Raw genomic sequence first — 13,539 nt, 5'->3', positions numbered from 1 at the left:
GATGTTTTTCTGGAAATGCTCTCAGAACCAGTTTATGAAACAAAGAGGCGAAGGGGGAATACAAAGGGAACTAACTTCATTGTGCACCTATTATGCACCAGTGTCCACACTTAGTGGCTGTCATCTGCATTTTACAGCTGGGGAAAGGAAATCTCAGGTAAGAAACTTTCCCAACGTCAGACAATTACAGATGGTGGCACTGGGGTTCAATCAGCACTGTTCAACCCCAAAGCTCATGCTCTTCTGACTCCGTATAAGAAGAATTGCTTTAAGTCTCCTTTGTTATAGAAGAAAGAGAAAATTCACCTTGTTTCACACAGGGTTCCATCCAGCCCTGAAAAACTGATGGGAATTTGGAGGTCTTAGTTTAATTTATTGCTACCCTGTTTAAGGGGCAAGGAGGACTAGAGTTCTTTCTTTTGAATAATCTTCACACCCTAGATGCTGGGAGAGGAGGTGTGGGACCTGATACCCTAACAGAGGTCAGGGTTCTGGGCTCCAAGGCATGGCAGGGCGCAGGCTGGCCTGAGGCACTGGACTTGGACCAAATTCCAGGAATAGGCAGGCTCAGGACGTAAGGGGTAAGGGATGTCAGGAGCATCTCTGAGACAATGGTGCACAGACCGAGGGAGCAGCCCAGGCCCTGGACGGGGGCCGGTGGGGCCTCCTTCCTCTCAGCTTTGCCTGGAGAAACAGTGGTGGCTCCAGGTGCACCTGGGGGAAGACCTCAGTTATGGATATGAAGTCCGGGCTCACCGTGTTTCTCCGGTCCGTGATTCCCAGCGGACTGGGCTGACCCTGGTCCTCTAGCTTCTGGCCCAAGCTGGAAGTGTGTATATGCTGATAAATACTGATTTTAAAAAAAAGTAAGCCAGATGTTTTATCTCACTTAGATGGGCCCACTCCTTCCTTTAATAAACATTTATTTAGTACCTATTCTAATCCCGCCTCCCCTCTCCCCTCAAATAGCTTGGCACTGGTTACTGGTCTCCTACCAGGCTGGAAGCCACACTTGGTATGAATTGGGCTGTTATGAATGGAGAACTGGACTGAGTTTCCCCTAAAGTTTGTGATGCAGCATCACTTCAAATCCATGATCTATACACCCTTTCAGGACATTGTTCTGAAGATGGTGGGTGGAGGATTGCTGAATACAGATTTTGGTATTTGCATTTGGCTGCTATCAGAGATTGAAAAACACACACATGCTCTCTCAGCTTATATAAAACAAGTTTATTTCTTTCTTATGTAATAGAAATCTAAAGGTTAACAGCCCAGGTTAATACCAGGTGGCTTTGTGGTAGTGGTTGCATCACGGTGTTTGGTTGCCCAGGTTGTGCACTGCACAACTCCTGAGGATGTTAATCACATGAGCTATGATGCTAAAAGCATAAACTGTGACAGGGACCAAGGTTCCTTCTATCTTTCTATGTCACCATCCTTAGCATGTGATTTCTTCCCTCAGTGTTGCCTTGTGGTCCAGGATAACTGCTGATTTTCACTCATCATATTCACATTCTTGGCAAGAAGCAGGAGGAAGAGAGAAAGGGGCACATACCAGACATCTGTGACTTCCTTAAGGAGTTTTATTAGAAGTCCTACTGACAGCTTCTGCTTCCTAGCTCATTGACCACCCCTAGCTGCAAGAGAGTCTTGAGAAATGTAGTTTTTAAATTGAAACGTTATTTATTGAAATAATCATAGATTCACTTGCACTAAGAAATAATAGAGCCCTTGTATACTTTCTTTGACCAATGGCAACAACTACAGTGTCTTTCATTTCTAAAATTTTGTCCTTTCAAGAAAGCTATACATAAATGGAATCACACAGTATGTAACCTTGTGGACTGGCTTTTCCACTCAGCATAATTCTTTAGAGATTCATCCAAGTTGTTGCTTGTATCAGTAGTTCATTTCTTCTTTTTTTTCTTCCAGTTTTATTGAGATATATTTGACATACAACACGTATAAGTAAGGTGTGCAGAATAGTGATCTGACTTACATACATCATGCAGTGGTTGCCGCAATAAATTTGGTGAGTCATTTCTTCTTATTGTGAGTAGTATGCCATGGTATTGATGGAGCACACTTTGACCTTTCACTGGTTGAAGAACATTTTGGCTGATTCCAGTTTTGGTCTTTTACAAATAAAGCTGCTATGAACATTTGTGTACAGGTTTTTGGGTGAACATTAATCGTTATTTCTCTGGGATAAATGCCCAGGGGTGCAATTCCTGGGTCATGTGATAGTTGTGTATTAATTTTAAAAGAAACTGCCAAAATGCTTTCCAGAATGGCTGTACCCTTTTACATTCCTACCAGCAATATGTGAGTGATCCAGTTTATCTACAGCTTTGCCAGTATTTGGTATTGTCACTGTTTTTTATTTGAGTTATATTAGGTATGAAATGATATCTCATTGTGGTTTTAATTTGCATTTCCCTAATGATTATTGATATAAAACCTCTTTTCATGTGCTTATTTGCAATCTGCATATCCTCTAAGGTGAAATGTTTGCTCACGTCCTTAAGCCCATTTTCTAATTGGATTGTTTGTTTTTACTATTTAGTGTTGAGAGTTCTGGCTATATTCTAGATACAAGTGCTTTGCCAGTTTTGTGGTTTGCAAATATTTTATCCCAGTTTGTAGCTTATCTTTTCTTCCTCTTCACATGGGTTTTCACATGAAGTTTTTAATTTTGTTGCAGTCCAATTTATCAATTTTTCCTTTTATATGTCGTGCTTTTGGCATCAAGCCTAGTAATTCTTTGCCTTATCCCAGATCCTAGAGGTTTTCTCCTATGTTTTTCTAAAAGTTTTATTTATGTCTTATGTTTAATACTATGATCCATTTTGAGTTAATTTTTATGTAAGATATGAGACCTAGATTTTTGTTTTTTAGACCTGTGGGTGTCCAATTGCTCCAGCACTATTTGTTGAAAAGGCAATCCTTTTCCCACTGAATTGGTTTTGCACCTTTGTGAAAAATCAGTTGAACATATTTGTGTGGGCCTATTTCTAGGTCCTCTATGCTGTTTCATTGATCAGTGTGACTCTCCCTCCACCAACACTGCACTATCTTGATGACTGTAGCTGTAGAGTAAGACTTAATATTGGCTACAGTGATTCCTGACACTTTGTTCTTCTTTGTCAAGATCGTCTTAGCTATTCTGAGGCCTATGCCTAGAATAAGCTGCCTGTGTCCACAAAAAGCCTTGCCCTGACTTTGGTAGGAACTGCATTAAACCTGCAGGTCAGTCTGGGGAGAAGTGACATCTTTACTCTGTTGAGTCTTCCAGTCCGTGAATGCGGGATGTTTCTCCATTTATTTAGCTCTTCTTCCTTCAGGATCTTGTGATTTTCAGTATACCGATCCCATTGTATTGTTCTGTGTATACGTAAGTATTTTGTTTTATCTGGGGGTGACTGAAAATAGTATTATGCTTTTAATTTTGGTTTCTCCATGCTCATTGTTAGTATATAGAATTTTAAGACTTTTGTGTTTTGATCTTGTATCCTGAGATCTTGCTGAACTCAGTTTCAGCATTTTTATAGATTCCATGGGATTTTCTTTGTAGGCAACCTTATAATCTGCAAATAGAGATAGTTTTATTTCTTCCTTTCCAGTCTATGCCTTTTCCCCCTTTTTCTTGCTTCATTGCAGTGGCTAGAACTTCCAGTACTATGCTGAATAAGAGTGGTGACAACAGACATCCTTGACCTGTTCCCAATCTTAAGGAAAAAGCATTCAGTCTTTCACCATTTGGTATAAAGTTAGGTGTATATGTTTTGTAGATGCTCTTATCAAGTTGAGGAAATTTCCCTTTATTCCTAGTTTCACAGAGTTTTTAATCATGAATTGATGTTGAGTTTTGTCAAAAGCTTTTTCTCCATCAATTGATATGATCACATGGTTTTTCTTCTTTAGTTTCCTGATATGGTAAATTACATTGATTAATTTTTGAATGTTGAACCAGCCTTGCATCCCACTTAGTCATGGTGTATAACTTTTTATACATTGTTGGATTCAGTTTGCTAATATTTTGTTAATGATTTTTGCATCTAAGTTCATGAGAGATATTGATCTGTAATTTTCTTTTTTCATAATGTCTTTGTTTGGGTTTGTGTCAGGATAATATTAGCTTCACAAAAAGGATTTGGAGTTGTATCCTCCTCTTCTATTTTCTGGACGAGATTGTGGAAAGTTGGTATTGATTTTTCTTTACATATTTGGTAGAATTCTTCAGGGAAACCTACTGGGCCTGGAGATTTCTTTTCCAGGAGCTTTTTAATTATAAACTCAATTCTTAAATGGCTATAGGGTATTCAGACTGTCTATTTATATCACTTTTCAGATTGTTTTCCCTTATTGTTTATTACAAAATATTAAGTATATTTCCCTGTGCTATACAGTAGGTCCTTGTTAGTTAGTTTGTGGTTTTTGAGGAATGGGCTCATTTCTTTTAAGTTGCCAAATTTATGATAAAATTAAAGTTGCTCATGGTATTATCTAACTTTTTAATGGCTATAGGATCTGTAGTGATAGCTCCTGTTTCATTCCTGATATTGGTGATTTGTGTCTTCTCTCTTTTTATTTTTGTCAGTCTTGCTAAAGGTTTATCAATTTTGTTGTTTTTCCCCCAAAGAATCAGCTTTTTGTTTCATTGATATTCTTTATTGTTTTCCTTTTCAACTTTATTGATTTCTGTTTTATCTTTATTTTTCCTTCTTGTACTTGCTTTGGGTTTATTTTGTGCTTTCTTTTCTAATTTCTTGAGGTAGAAACTTGTGTTATTGACTTGAGACTTTTTCTCATTTCTAATGTAAGCATTAACTATAAATTTTCTTCTCAGCACTTTTTTTAGCTATGTCCCTCATATTTTGATATATTGTGTTTTTGTTCCCATTAAGCTCTATGTGTTTTAAAGAATTTCCTTTGAGACATTCTCTTTGACCCATGGATTATTTAGAAGTTCAGTTTCCATGGGTTTAGAGATTTTCCTGTTGTCTTTTGGTTATTGATTTATAGTTTGATTCCATTATGGTCAGAAACACACTATGATTCCAATTCTTTTAAATTTGTTGAGGTTTGTTTTATGGTCTATGATAAGGATATGCTCTGTGTTGGTTAATATTATATGCATGCTTGAAAAAATGTGTATTCTGGTGTTTTTGAGTGGAGTATCTATACATGTCAATTAAATTCTGTTGGTTGATTATGTTGTTCAGATTTTCCCTATTTTTGCTGATTTCTTTTGAGTTTACTGAGTTCTATTGGTTTCTGAGAGAGGGATATTGAAGTTTCTAACTGTAATTGGGGATTTGTCTGTTTCTTCTTTCAGCTCTATCAGTTTTTGTTCCATATAATTTGAGACTCTGCTGTTTGGTACATATATGGTCAGGATCATTGTGTCTTCCTGGTGGACTGATCCTTCTTTCATTATGTAATGTCTCTCTTTGTCTTTAGTAATTTTTTTCCTCTGCATCTACTTTGTCCAGTATTAATATAGCAATTCTTATTGGTGTACTAGAGTCTACTTGTCCTCATGTGGGGCACCAGAAGTCCCTGTGGGCCATATTCATTGTTGTCACTGAGCCATGGTGAGGCCTGGGAGTGACTGTGATGCAGTACAGCCCAGATGCACAATTACCAACGCCCTTCTAGAAGACTATAGGCCGTCTGCTGCTGTTTGAGCCTCAGGCTTGGCCTTAGAGCACCAGAGAGCTCTACATGGAAGGGTGTTTGCTGCTGCATAGAATGAACTTGGCCACAAAGTTTAATGAGTGGATGATCTTCAGAGTAAGTGTATCTCCACTGTCCCCCTCATGGGGCCAGGACAAAGCCCCTGCCCAGCGTTTTTGATGGCCTGGCATATCTGACATGACAAACCTGAAGGCTCTCAAAATGTAGCCCACCTGGCCTTTCTGGTCTAAGTCTCTGAGTCTGTTGCTGCTGCTCCAGAATCTAGTCCATTTGAAACTGTAACTCCAATCCTTTAATTGAACCACGTGTCAACTAATTTATTTTCCCAAGAAGGAGACGCAGGGTGATGGTCCCAGGAATGTGGGGTGGTACTGTGGGTCTCTGGCCTCCTTCAGCTGGGCTGTCTGATAGCAGTTCCCATGGCCATAGGTGCGGTCTGGCATTGGATGGAGAATGGGACTTTCCAGACCCGGTCCTGACCCATAAACTTGGCTGACACCTCTGAGGGTGTCCGTCCACCATGAAGCAGGTCCACACCACATGGAGCTTCACCAGGCTGTGGAAGTATAGATGGGGAGACAGGAATACTGTCGGGATGATATTGCCAACTGATTTTAATTCTCAGAATACAACGTTCTAGTTCACAGTGTGCACTAGTTCTCTAACCAGTGTATTAGTGGACAGAGAGGAAGCAGTCGCTGGAAGATGCTTATGACTGTTCCCTCCGAGACATTGCTGGACTGCTAGAGCTAGTCCATTCCTGACTGACAGCCAATGGATTTACTGACATGGCCCCTGCTTGAATCTGCTGGGCACAAGGTATGAGCAGAAGACACTGTCCTTAGACTTGGGTAATTGTAAAGTCATGGATAAGTAATAGTCCATTTCTTTGCTTGCCCTGACCAACAGAAAACCATGAATGTAACTCCTTTTGTTGACTTTTTAAAACCCTAGGGCTTATCATGACTTGACACAAATCCCTTTGAAGGAGGAAGCTGGTGAGGTCTCCAGGTAGCGTTTTCTGGGGGGCATGGAGAACTGCAGAGCAGCAAACCAGAGTGGGCTGGTGACCAGCCCTGGCCACTGCTTCCTCAGCCAGTGTGAGGTGTTTACTCTCGAAGGTGCTCATGTGTCTGGGGAAACAAGGTTGGTAAGTTTTGGGAACCTACTGCCGGCCACTGGGTGACCATCAATAGCCTCCAAGTGTTGCGCTGTGAGACTGCTGAAGGTTCTGGATGTGTCTTCAGTAGCTGCTCCACTGAGAGGTAGTAGCTGATTAGGAACACATGATATTTGGGATGTCATCCTGGAACGCTTTTATTCAAGAGACCCATGACTCTTTGCAGGTCATTTAGGTACCTGCTTAAACCACCTCCTCAGACAAGCCTTCCTGGATCATCCTGTCTAAAAGAGACTTGTGTGTGTGTGTGTGCAGACACACACACACACACACACACACACACCCCACTCAATCCCTTTATTTTCTTTCATGGGACTTATCACTATCTTACATTATATCATGTATCTATTATTGATTTTCTGTCTCCCCAGCTAATAGCTTAGGCACATGTAGGTAGGGATATTTTCCATCCTGATTACTTCTGTAGCCCCAGCATTTATAGAGTGCACAGTAGGTACTCAATAAATACTTGTTAATGAATGACTGAAGCAATCGGCAGTGGTTTGGGTGGGAGCAGTGCTCTGGGGAGTGGCAGGTTCCAGCTGGCAAACTCCATGGTGAGCTGAGGCTGACACCTTGAGGGGCAGTGGGGCTCAGGACTCAGAACCTAGAGGGTGCTGGGGCACAGCTGAGGAAGAAGATGGCAAAAACAATGATACCCATCACCACCTGCAGGACTTCCCCTCCCTCCCTCCCACTCTCTCTTCTCTCCCTTCTTTCCTTTTATGGGATCAGAAATCTTTATAGGCTGCAGTGGTCAGAAAGGCTTCACAGAAGTGGGACCTCAATCAGATTTGAAAGACAGTCATAAAGCCACATTTCAAAGTCAACAGGGTTGGGACCAGTGTGGAAATATTGTATTTTTGGCTTTTTATAAGTTGCCTTTTCAGTCTTCTTTTTTTCCCTCCGTTAGCATGAATAACTCAGATTGGCTATTTTTAGTTGTAATTTTTGCTCTAAGATTCACTTCTATTAGCAAGTACATTTGAGGCTAAAAAATATTGTTTCTTCTTCCCAGGATGAAGTAAACCAGATCATGGAAACCAATCTGTGGCTACGTCACGTACGTGTCTATGTCACACGTTCTTCTCTTGGAATTGTGTCACACTCGTGTGTCAGTTTAACAACGTCCAATGGTTAAAATCCACTAGCATTCCCTCTTTGCATCTCCACCTTATGATAGAGCATAAAATACTAACTAGCTCCAAAGCCCAAAGTTCAATCTGGTAATGGCTGGCTGGGTGCAAGCTTCATGGTGCAGAACTGAGTGACAGAGTTCTCTCTGACTGTCCTTCGGTGGTTTCTGCTCTCAAGCCTCCTATTTTTGTCTGAGTCTCGAGCTCCAGAGCCAGATGCTTGCCCACTCTTTCGTCCTGCTCTGGGTTAGATCCCCACCGTCTGGTTTTATCAGTCAGACCATCTTGTTCTTCCTTCCTGTCTCAACCTTCTATGCAGATTTTGTAACAAACCCATCGTCATACACTTGAATTCTCTTTTTAATATTAGCAACGGATTGCTACTAGAGATCAAGCACAGTCCATGGAATATGGAAGCTGAGCCTATAAACTTGGCTAGCTAATTAATAATCAACAGATACTTATCTAATATCTATGTTTGCCCAAAATCAGCTCAGCTACCTTGTTCCCCATGGATTTAATCTTCCAACTTTTGGTAGGAAACCAACTCTTTAAATAAGAAATTTTTCAAAAAGTGGTTGAACCAATATAGAATTAACATTGGAAGAAAGTCAAGAATTTTTTAAAACTGACTTCTATTCCCTTTAGATCTGGAATGATTATAAATTGCGCTGGGACCCAGTGGAATATGATGGCATTGAGACTCTTCGTGTTCCTGCGGAGAAGATCTGGAAGCCTGACATTGTTCTCTACAACAAGTATGGGCATCTGACTGCCAGTCTCTTTCCAAAGTTGCCTTTGGTACAGGCTGACCCAAAGCACAGGGGGTGTCACTAATGGTGTCTGATTTACATTGCAGTGCTGTCAGCGACTTCCAAGTCAAAGGCAAGACAAAAGCTCTTCTTAAATACGATGGCATGATAACCTGGACTCCACCAGCTATTTTTAAGAGTTCCTGTCCTATGGATATCACTTTTTTCCCTTTCGATCATCAAAATTGTTCCCTGAAATTTGGTTCCTGGACCTATGACAAAGCTGAAATTGATCTTCTAATCATTGGCTCTAAAGTGGACATGAATGATTTTTGGGAAAACAGTGAATGGGAAATTGTCGATGTTTCTGGCTACAAGCATGACATGAAATACAACTGTTGTGAAGAGATATACACAGACATAACCTATTCTTTTTACATTAGAAGATTGCCGATGTTTTACACCATTAATCTGATCATCCCCTGTCTCTTTATTTCATTCCTAACTGTGTTGGTTTTCTACCTTCCTTCTGACTGTGGTGAAAAAGTGACGCTCTGCATTTCAGTTCTGCTTTCCCTGACAGTGTTTTTGCTGGTGATCACAGAAACCATCCCATCCACGTCTCTCGTGATCCCCTTGGTGGGCAAGTACTTGCTGTTCACCATGATCTTCGTCACCTTGTCCATCGTGGTGACGGTGTTTGTGTTGAACACCCGCTATTGCACCCCGACCACACACACCATGCCCACGTGGGTGAAGGCAGTCTTCCTCTGGCTGTTACCCCAGATCCTGATGATGAGGAGGCCTCTGGACAAGAGGAAGGGGACAAGATATGACAAAAACCCCACAGGCTTCTCTGGTAGGCCTGCCAAAGTCAAGTTCGATCATCACAGAGAGCCCAAACTTCTTAAAGAATGCTGCCACTGTTGTAAGTCTGGTGAGATCGCCACCAGCAAGAGAAGATTAAGTCATCAGCCTTTACAATGGATGACTGAAAATTTGGAGCCCTCACCTGAAGTTGAAGATGTAATTGATAGTGTTCAATTCATAGCAGAAAACATGAAGAACCAAAATGAAACAACAGAGGTAAATGTATGGCTCTTCTAGCCTGTTCACCTGCAGCAGGCCTGGGGGCTCTGCATAGACATGTCAGATCTTCAATGCGAGTTCTGTTTGCAAGAGGGTCAGTGAGTGGTGCCCTAAGAGCCAGCCCTGTGATGATGCAGTTATGGGTGAACTGCCCTGGGGAGGGGGTGGGGTAAGGTGTAGCCTCAGAGCAAATCTCTGCCTCCAGAAATGTCAACTCAAGTAAAATCTGGTTAAAATAAACACTCAGGGCAACCTTGGTTTATTAAACTGAGAGCCCCTGCATAAGGAAGGGTGGGAGAGGGAAAAGCCGGCTGAGGGGCAGGAGGAAAGCCTGCAGGGCCGCTCACAGTCTGGGAGCCTGGGAGGAAGGTGGCGTGAGCCTCCGGCAGCTCCAATCCCACTTACTCCACTTGACGTGGATCCAGGTGCTGATTGAATGAACCTCAGGGATATTTTTAGCATCAACACAGTCTGCTTCTGCGGCCCAGAGCCTAACTATAGCAGCTCGGACCTCCCCATCCTCCAGAGAGAGAGAGCTCAAGAACTTTATGCCAATTTTCCATACCATCAGGATGACTAGCTGGGGACCTCTGAAAACTCCTGCCGCCAGGGGTCTGGGTCTGACCAGATGGCAGTAGCCATCATCCTTATCCCCTAATGAAGGGACGTGGCAGACCTGAAGTCCACCCATTGGTGCTGAGGCGGACACGGGCTGCATGTCACACAGGTCGGGGAGGGGTGCATCAGGGGCAGGTGAGCCTAGGACTCCCCTCTGTGGTGACACCTTCATCAAACTAGGGGACAGTTGCCGCTGACTTGATCACCACCAGGTAGGGCTCTTGGAGGTCGGGAACAGGAAGGACGTGAGAGATGTAATGAACTCTCCCTGACCAGCGTGATCCCGAGTTCTAGAGAGCCACCTATGCCTGATGGGGGGCCCATCACATCGCACGTCCTACACCCCCCGCCTCAAACCCATTTCCCAGACTTGCCAAGGAGTCAGAATGTCCCGTGGTGCCCATGACAAGGGTGGATGAGAAGTGTCACCTGCCCTATCAGTAAACGAAGGATGTTGCGCCCATCAAGCCATCAACCACTGCAGTCGCCCCCAACTGTGCACCCTGAGCGGATTCAGGGTGGAGAAAAGAAGGATGCTGGCCCTACATAGCTAAGTTGCACATCAGAGGAATGATTTCCATGAACCCAGACTCTTGCATCTTCCCATACATAGAAAAGTGCTAAACTCCTTAACTTGAGATGTCTGGTTTTCTTTAATTAACAGTAATTTTTTTTAACGTTTTTTAAATTGAAGTATAGTTGATTTACAATGTTGTACTAATTTCTGCTGCCTAGCAAAGTGACTCAGTTATACACATATATACATTTTTTTTTGGTATTCTTTTCCATTATGGTTTATCTCAGGAGATTGGATAGGAAGGAACCACGATATGTAGGAGGTTTTGCAACAAAAACCAGGTGGTCGGAACATCAAAGGATTACTGTTGCCGTCAAATGCAACAAAATGCTCTGCAACAGTAATCTTTCGATGTTCCAGCTACCTGGTCTTTGTTGCAAAACCCCCTCTATGCCCTGATTTTTCCCTTAGCTCTTCAGCGCAGTCCCTCAGAGCGATCTGAGAGGCTGCCTCCCGGGCTTGAATTCCTCAGAAAATCCACTGAATAAAACATAATTCTCAACTGTTAGGTTGTGCTTTTTTTTTTCAGTCAACGCAAAAGTGGAGCTCTCCGAGCAGCTCCTTCTGGGGCGCTGTCTGCAGTCAGGGGAGGTCCTGTGCGCCCACATAAGCCTGCTCACTCTGCAGCCCACTGTCCCAGGACTGATGGAGCGCATGCACCCACCCTCTGCAGACAAACGGAAGTTCTCTGTGTGCTACAGAGGAGACATGGGTTAACCAGAATCACAGGGATATTTGCTTTAAAATCGCCAGGAAATCTTCTGTGAAAAGGAAGCAGCTTACTTATGAGACAAAGCTTATCTCCCATGGTTTTGATTTTTTTTTACAGCTGCTTGACTTTTGTCTTTCAGGTGCAGGACGACTGGAAATACGTGGCCATGGTGGTGGACAGGCTGTTCCTGTGGGTGTTTATGACCGTCTGCGTGTTTGGAACTGCGGGGCTGTTTCTCCAGCCACTCCTGCGGAACACAGGACATTCGTAAGATGGATTTTCCCTTTAGCTTCAGAAACTTACAAGACACTGTGTTTGTTCCATGTTTCCCCCACCACAAGGAAAGGGATAGAAAGCTTCGCACCAAGTCCCCATCTAGATGGAAAAAGAGGACTTTATTGCCAATCAGGAGCCTGGATGCCCTCCCTTGGGGCACAGAGGAGCACTTTATGATCCCAGTGTCTGGGATCTGACACTGGAGCCCAGAGCTGGCAGCGCCTGCAGGCTTCTCTTGTCTGTACACGTTTGGCTTCCGGGGATGTGCACGACCCACAGAACAGCAAACCGTGGGATCAAAGTCAAGCCACGCTAAGAGGTTCTTTTGCTTCTCCAGTTTATGGGCTTCTCAGTGTAATGACACCTGCCAGACGTGAAACCCTGGACCTTGGACTTGCTGACCTCTGCAGCACCTGTGAACTTGTGTATGCTTGCTTTCTCCTGCACAGCTCTGTGATGTAGAGCACACACTGCAGCACTGTTTGATACATTATTTGGTAAATAAGTATCAGCAGGTAGTCAGTCTAACCAACAGGCTGTATTTACTCCCCTTTAAAAAAATCTTATTGAAGTGTAGTTGACTTACAATGTTGTGTTAATTTCTGCTGTACAGCCAAGTGACTCAGTTATACATATATATGCATTCTTCTTCATATTCTTTCCATTTTGGTTTATCACAGGATACTGAATATAGTTCCCTGTGCCACACAGTAGGACCTTGTTGTTTATCCATCCTATATATACTAGTTTGCATCTACTAACCCCAAACTCCCGGTCCTTCCCTCCCCCACCCCCCATATTTAATTATCATTCATCTGGCAAGAGGCTTGAGTGGTGACATTGCCACAGTCCCAGAAATAGGTTCTGTCCATGCACTTGGAGCTTTGTAGGAAAAGTCATAAACACAGAGATCTCCAGGACCAGGTATCACGTGGGGAATGTAACCAGAGCAACGAAAATAAAGCATGGTGTGGTCTGGCTGGAGAGACCTGAAGCAACCTTTGCCGTGGGTCCAAAAGGTGTCTCTTCTCATCAGCAGTTTCCATTTGCTCTTTGTAGCTGAGACTGAAAATAAAAGTGTTTCTTCTGTAGGAAATGGTGATCTTGTACCTTTTAGAGCAATTCCTTTTCTGAGATGGAGAACCTTGGGTATTCTGTTTTATTCTACCCTCGTTTATTATCTTCTTATGTTTTGTATACACTTATTACAACAGTTTTAAAGATGCATTTTAAAGTAGAAAAATAAATCTACTCTAACACAGTAACTAATTTCATTTTGCCTTTTCTGTTCTAGTCCTTGTCTAAATGCACACATAATTTGACACCTCAGTTTTACCTTTCGGTTTTGTATTTTGCTATTTTCTCAATATCATGTCAGCAGCATTTCTCCGAGATGTTACACAGTCTTGAAGTATAATTTTTGTGGTTGCATAACCTCCATTGTGTTGATACCCTACAACTTCTATTACTGATACTGACCAAGGTTCTTGACCTTC

General features: G+C 42.6%; 1 protein-coding gene and 1 long non-coding RNA gene across 3 annotated transcripts in view; one reads left to right on the top strand and one right to left on the bottom strand.

The window, feature by feature from the left end:
* LOC118887903 overlaps positions 1-13,539 on the bottom strand; it is a 298,244-nt gene that overhangs the window by 129,910 nt on the left and 154,795 nt on the right. The window lies entirely within an intron of this gene.
* Positions 6,374-12,173, top strand: LOC118887892 (neuronal acetylcholine receptor subunit alpha-6-like). Its single transcript, XM_036838781.1, has 5 exons — positions 6,374-6,522; positions 7,902-7,946; positions 8,668-8,777; positions 8,879-9,857; positions 11,907-12,173. Exons 1-5 carry the CDS (start codon positions 6,478-6,480, stop codon positions 12,036-12,038), a joined length of 1,311 nt encoding a protein of 436 aa, XP_036694676.1. The 5' UTR covers positions 6,374-6,477; the 3' UTR covers positions 12,039-12,173.

This window comes from Balaenoptera musculus, chromosome 21, assembly GCF_009873245.2.
Source record: "Balaenoptera musculus isolate JJ_BM4_2016_0621 chromosome 21, mBalMus1.pri.v3, whole genome shotgun sequence".
Lineage (NCBI taxonomy): Eukaryota > Metazoa > Chordata > Mammalia > Artiodactyla > Balaenopteridae > Balaenoptera > Balaenoptera musculus.
Note: the sequence above shows the minus strand (reverse complement) of the source record. Positions and strands in the feature narration are given on the sequence as shown.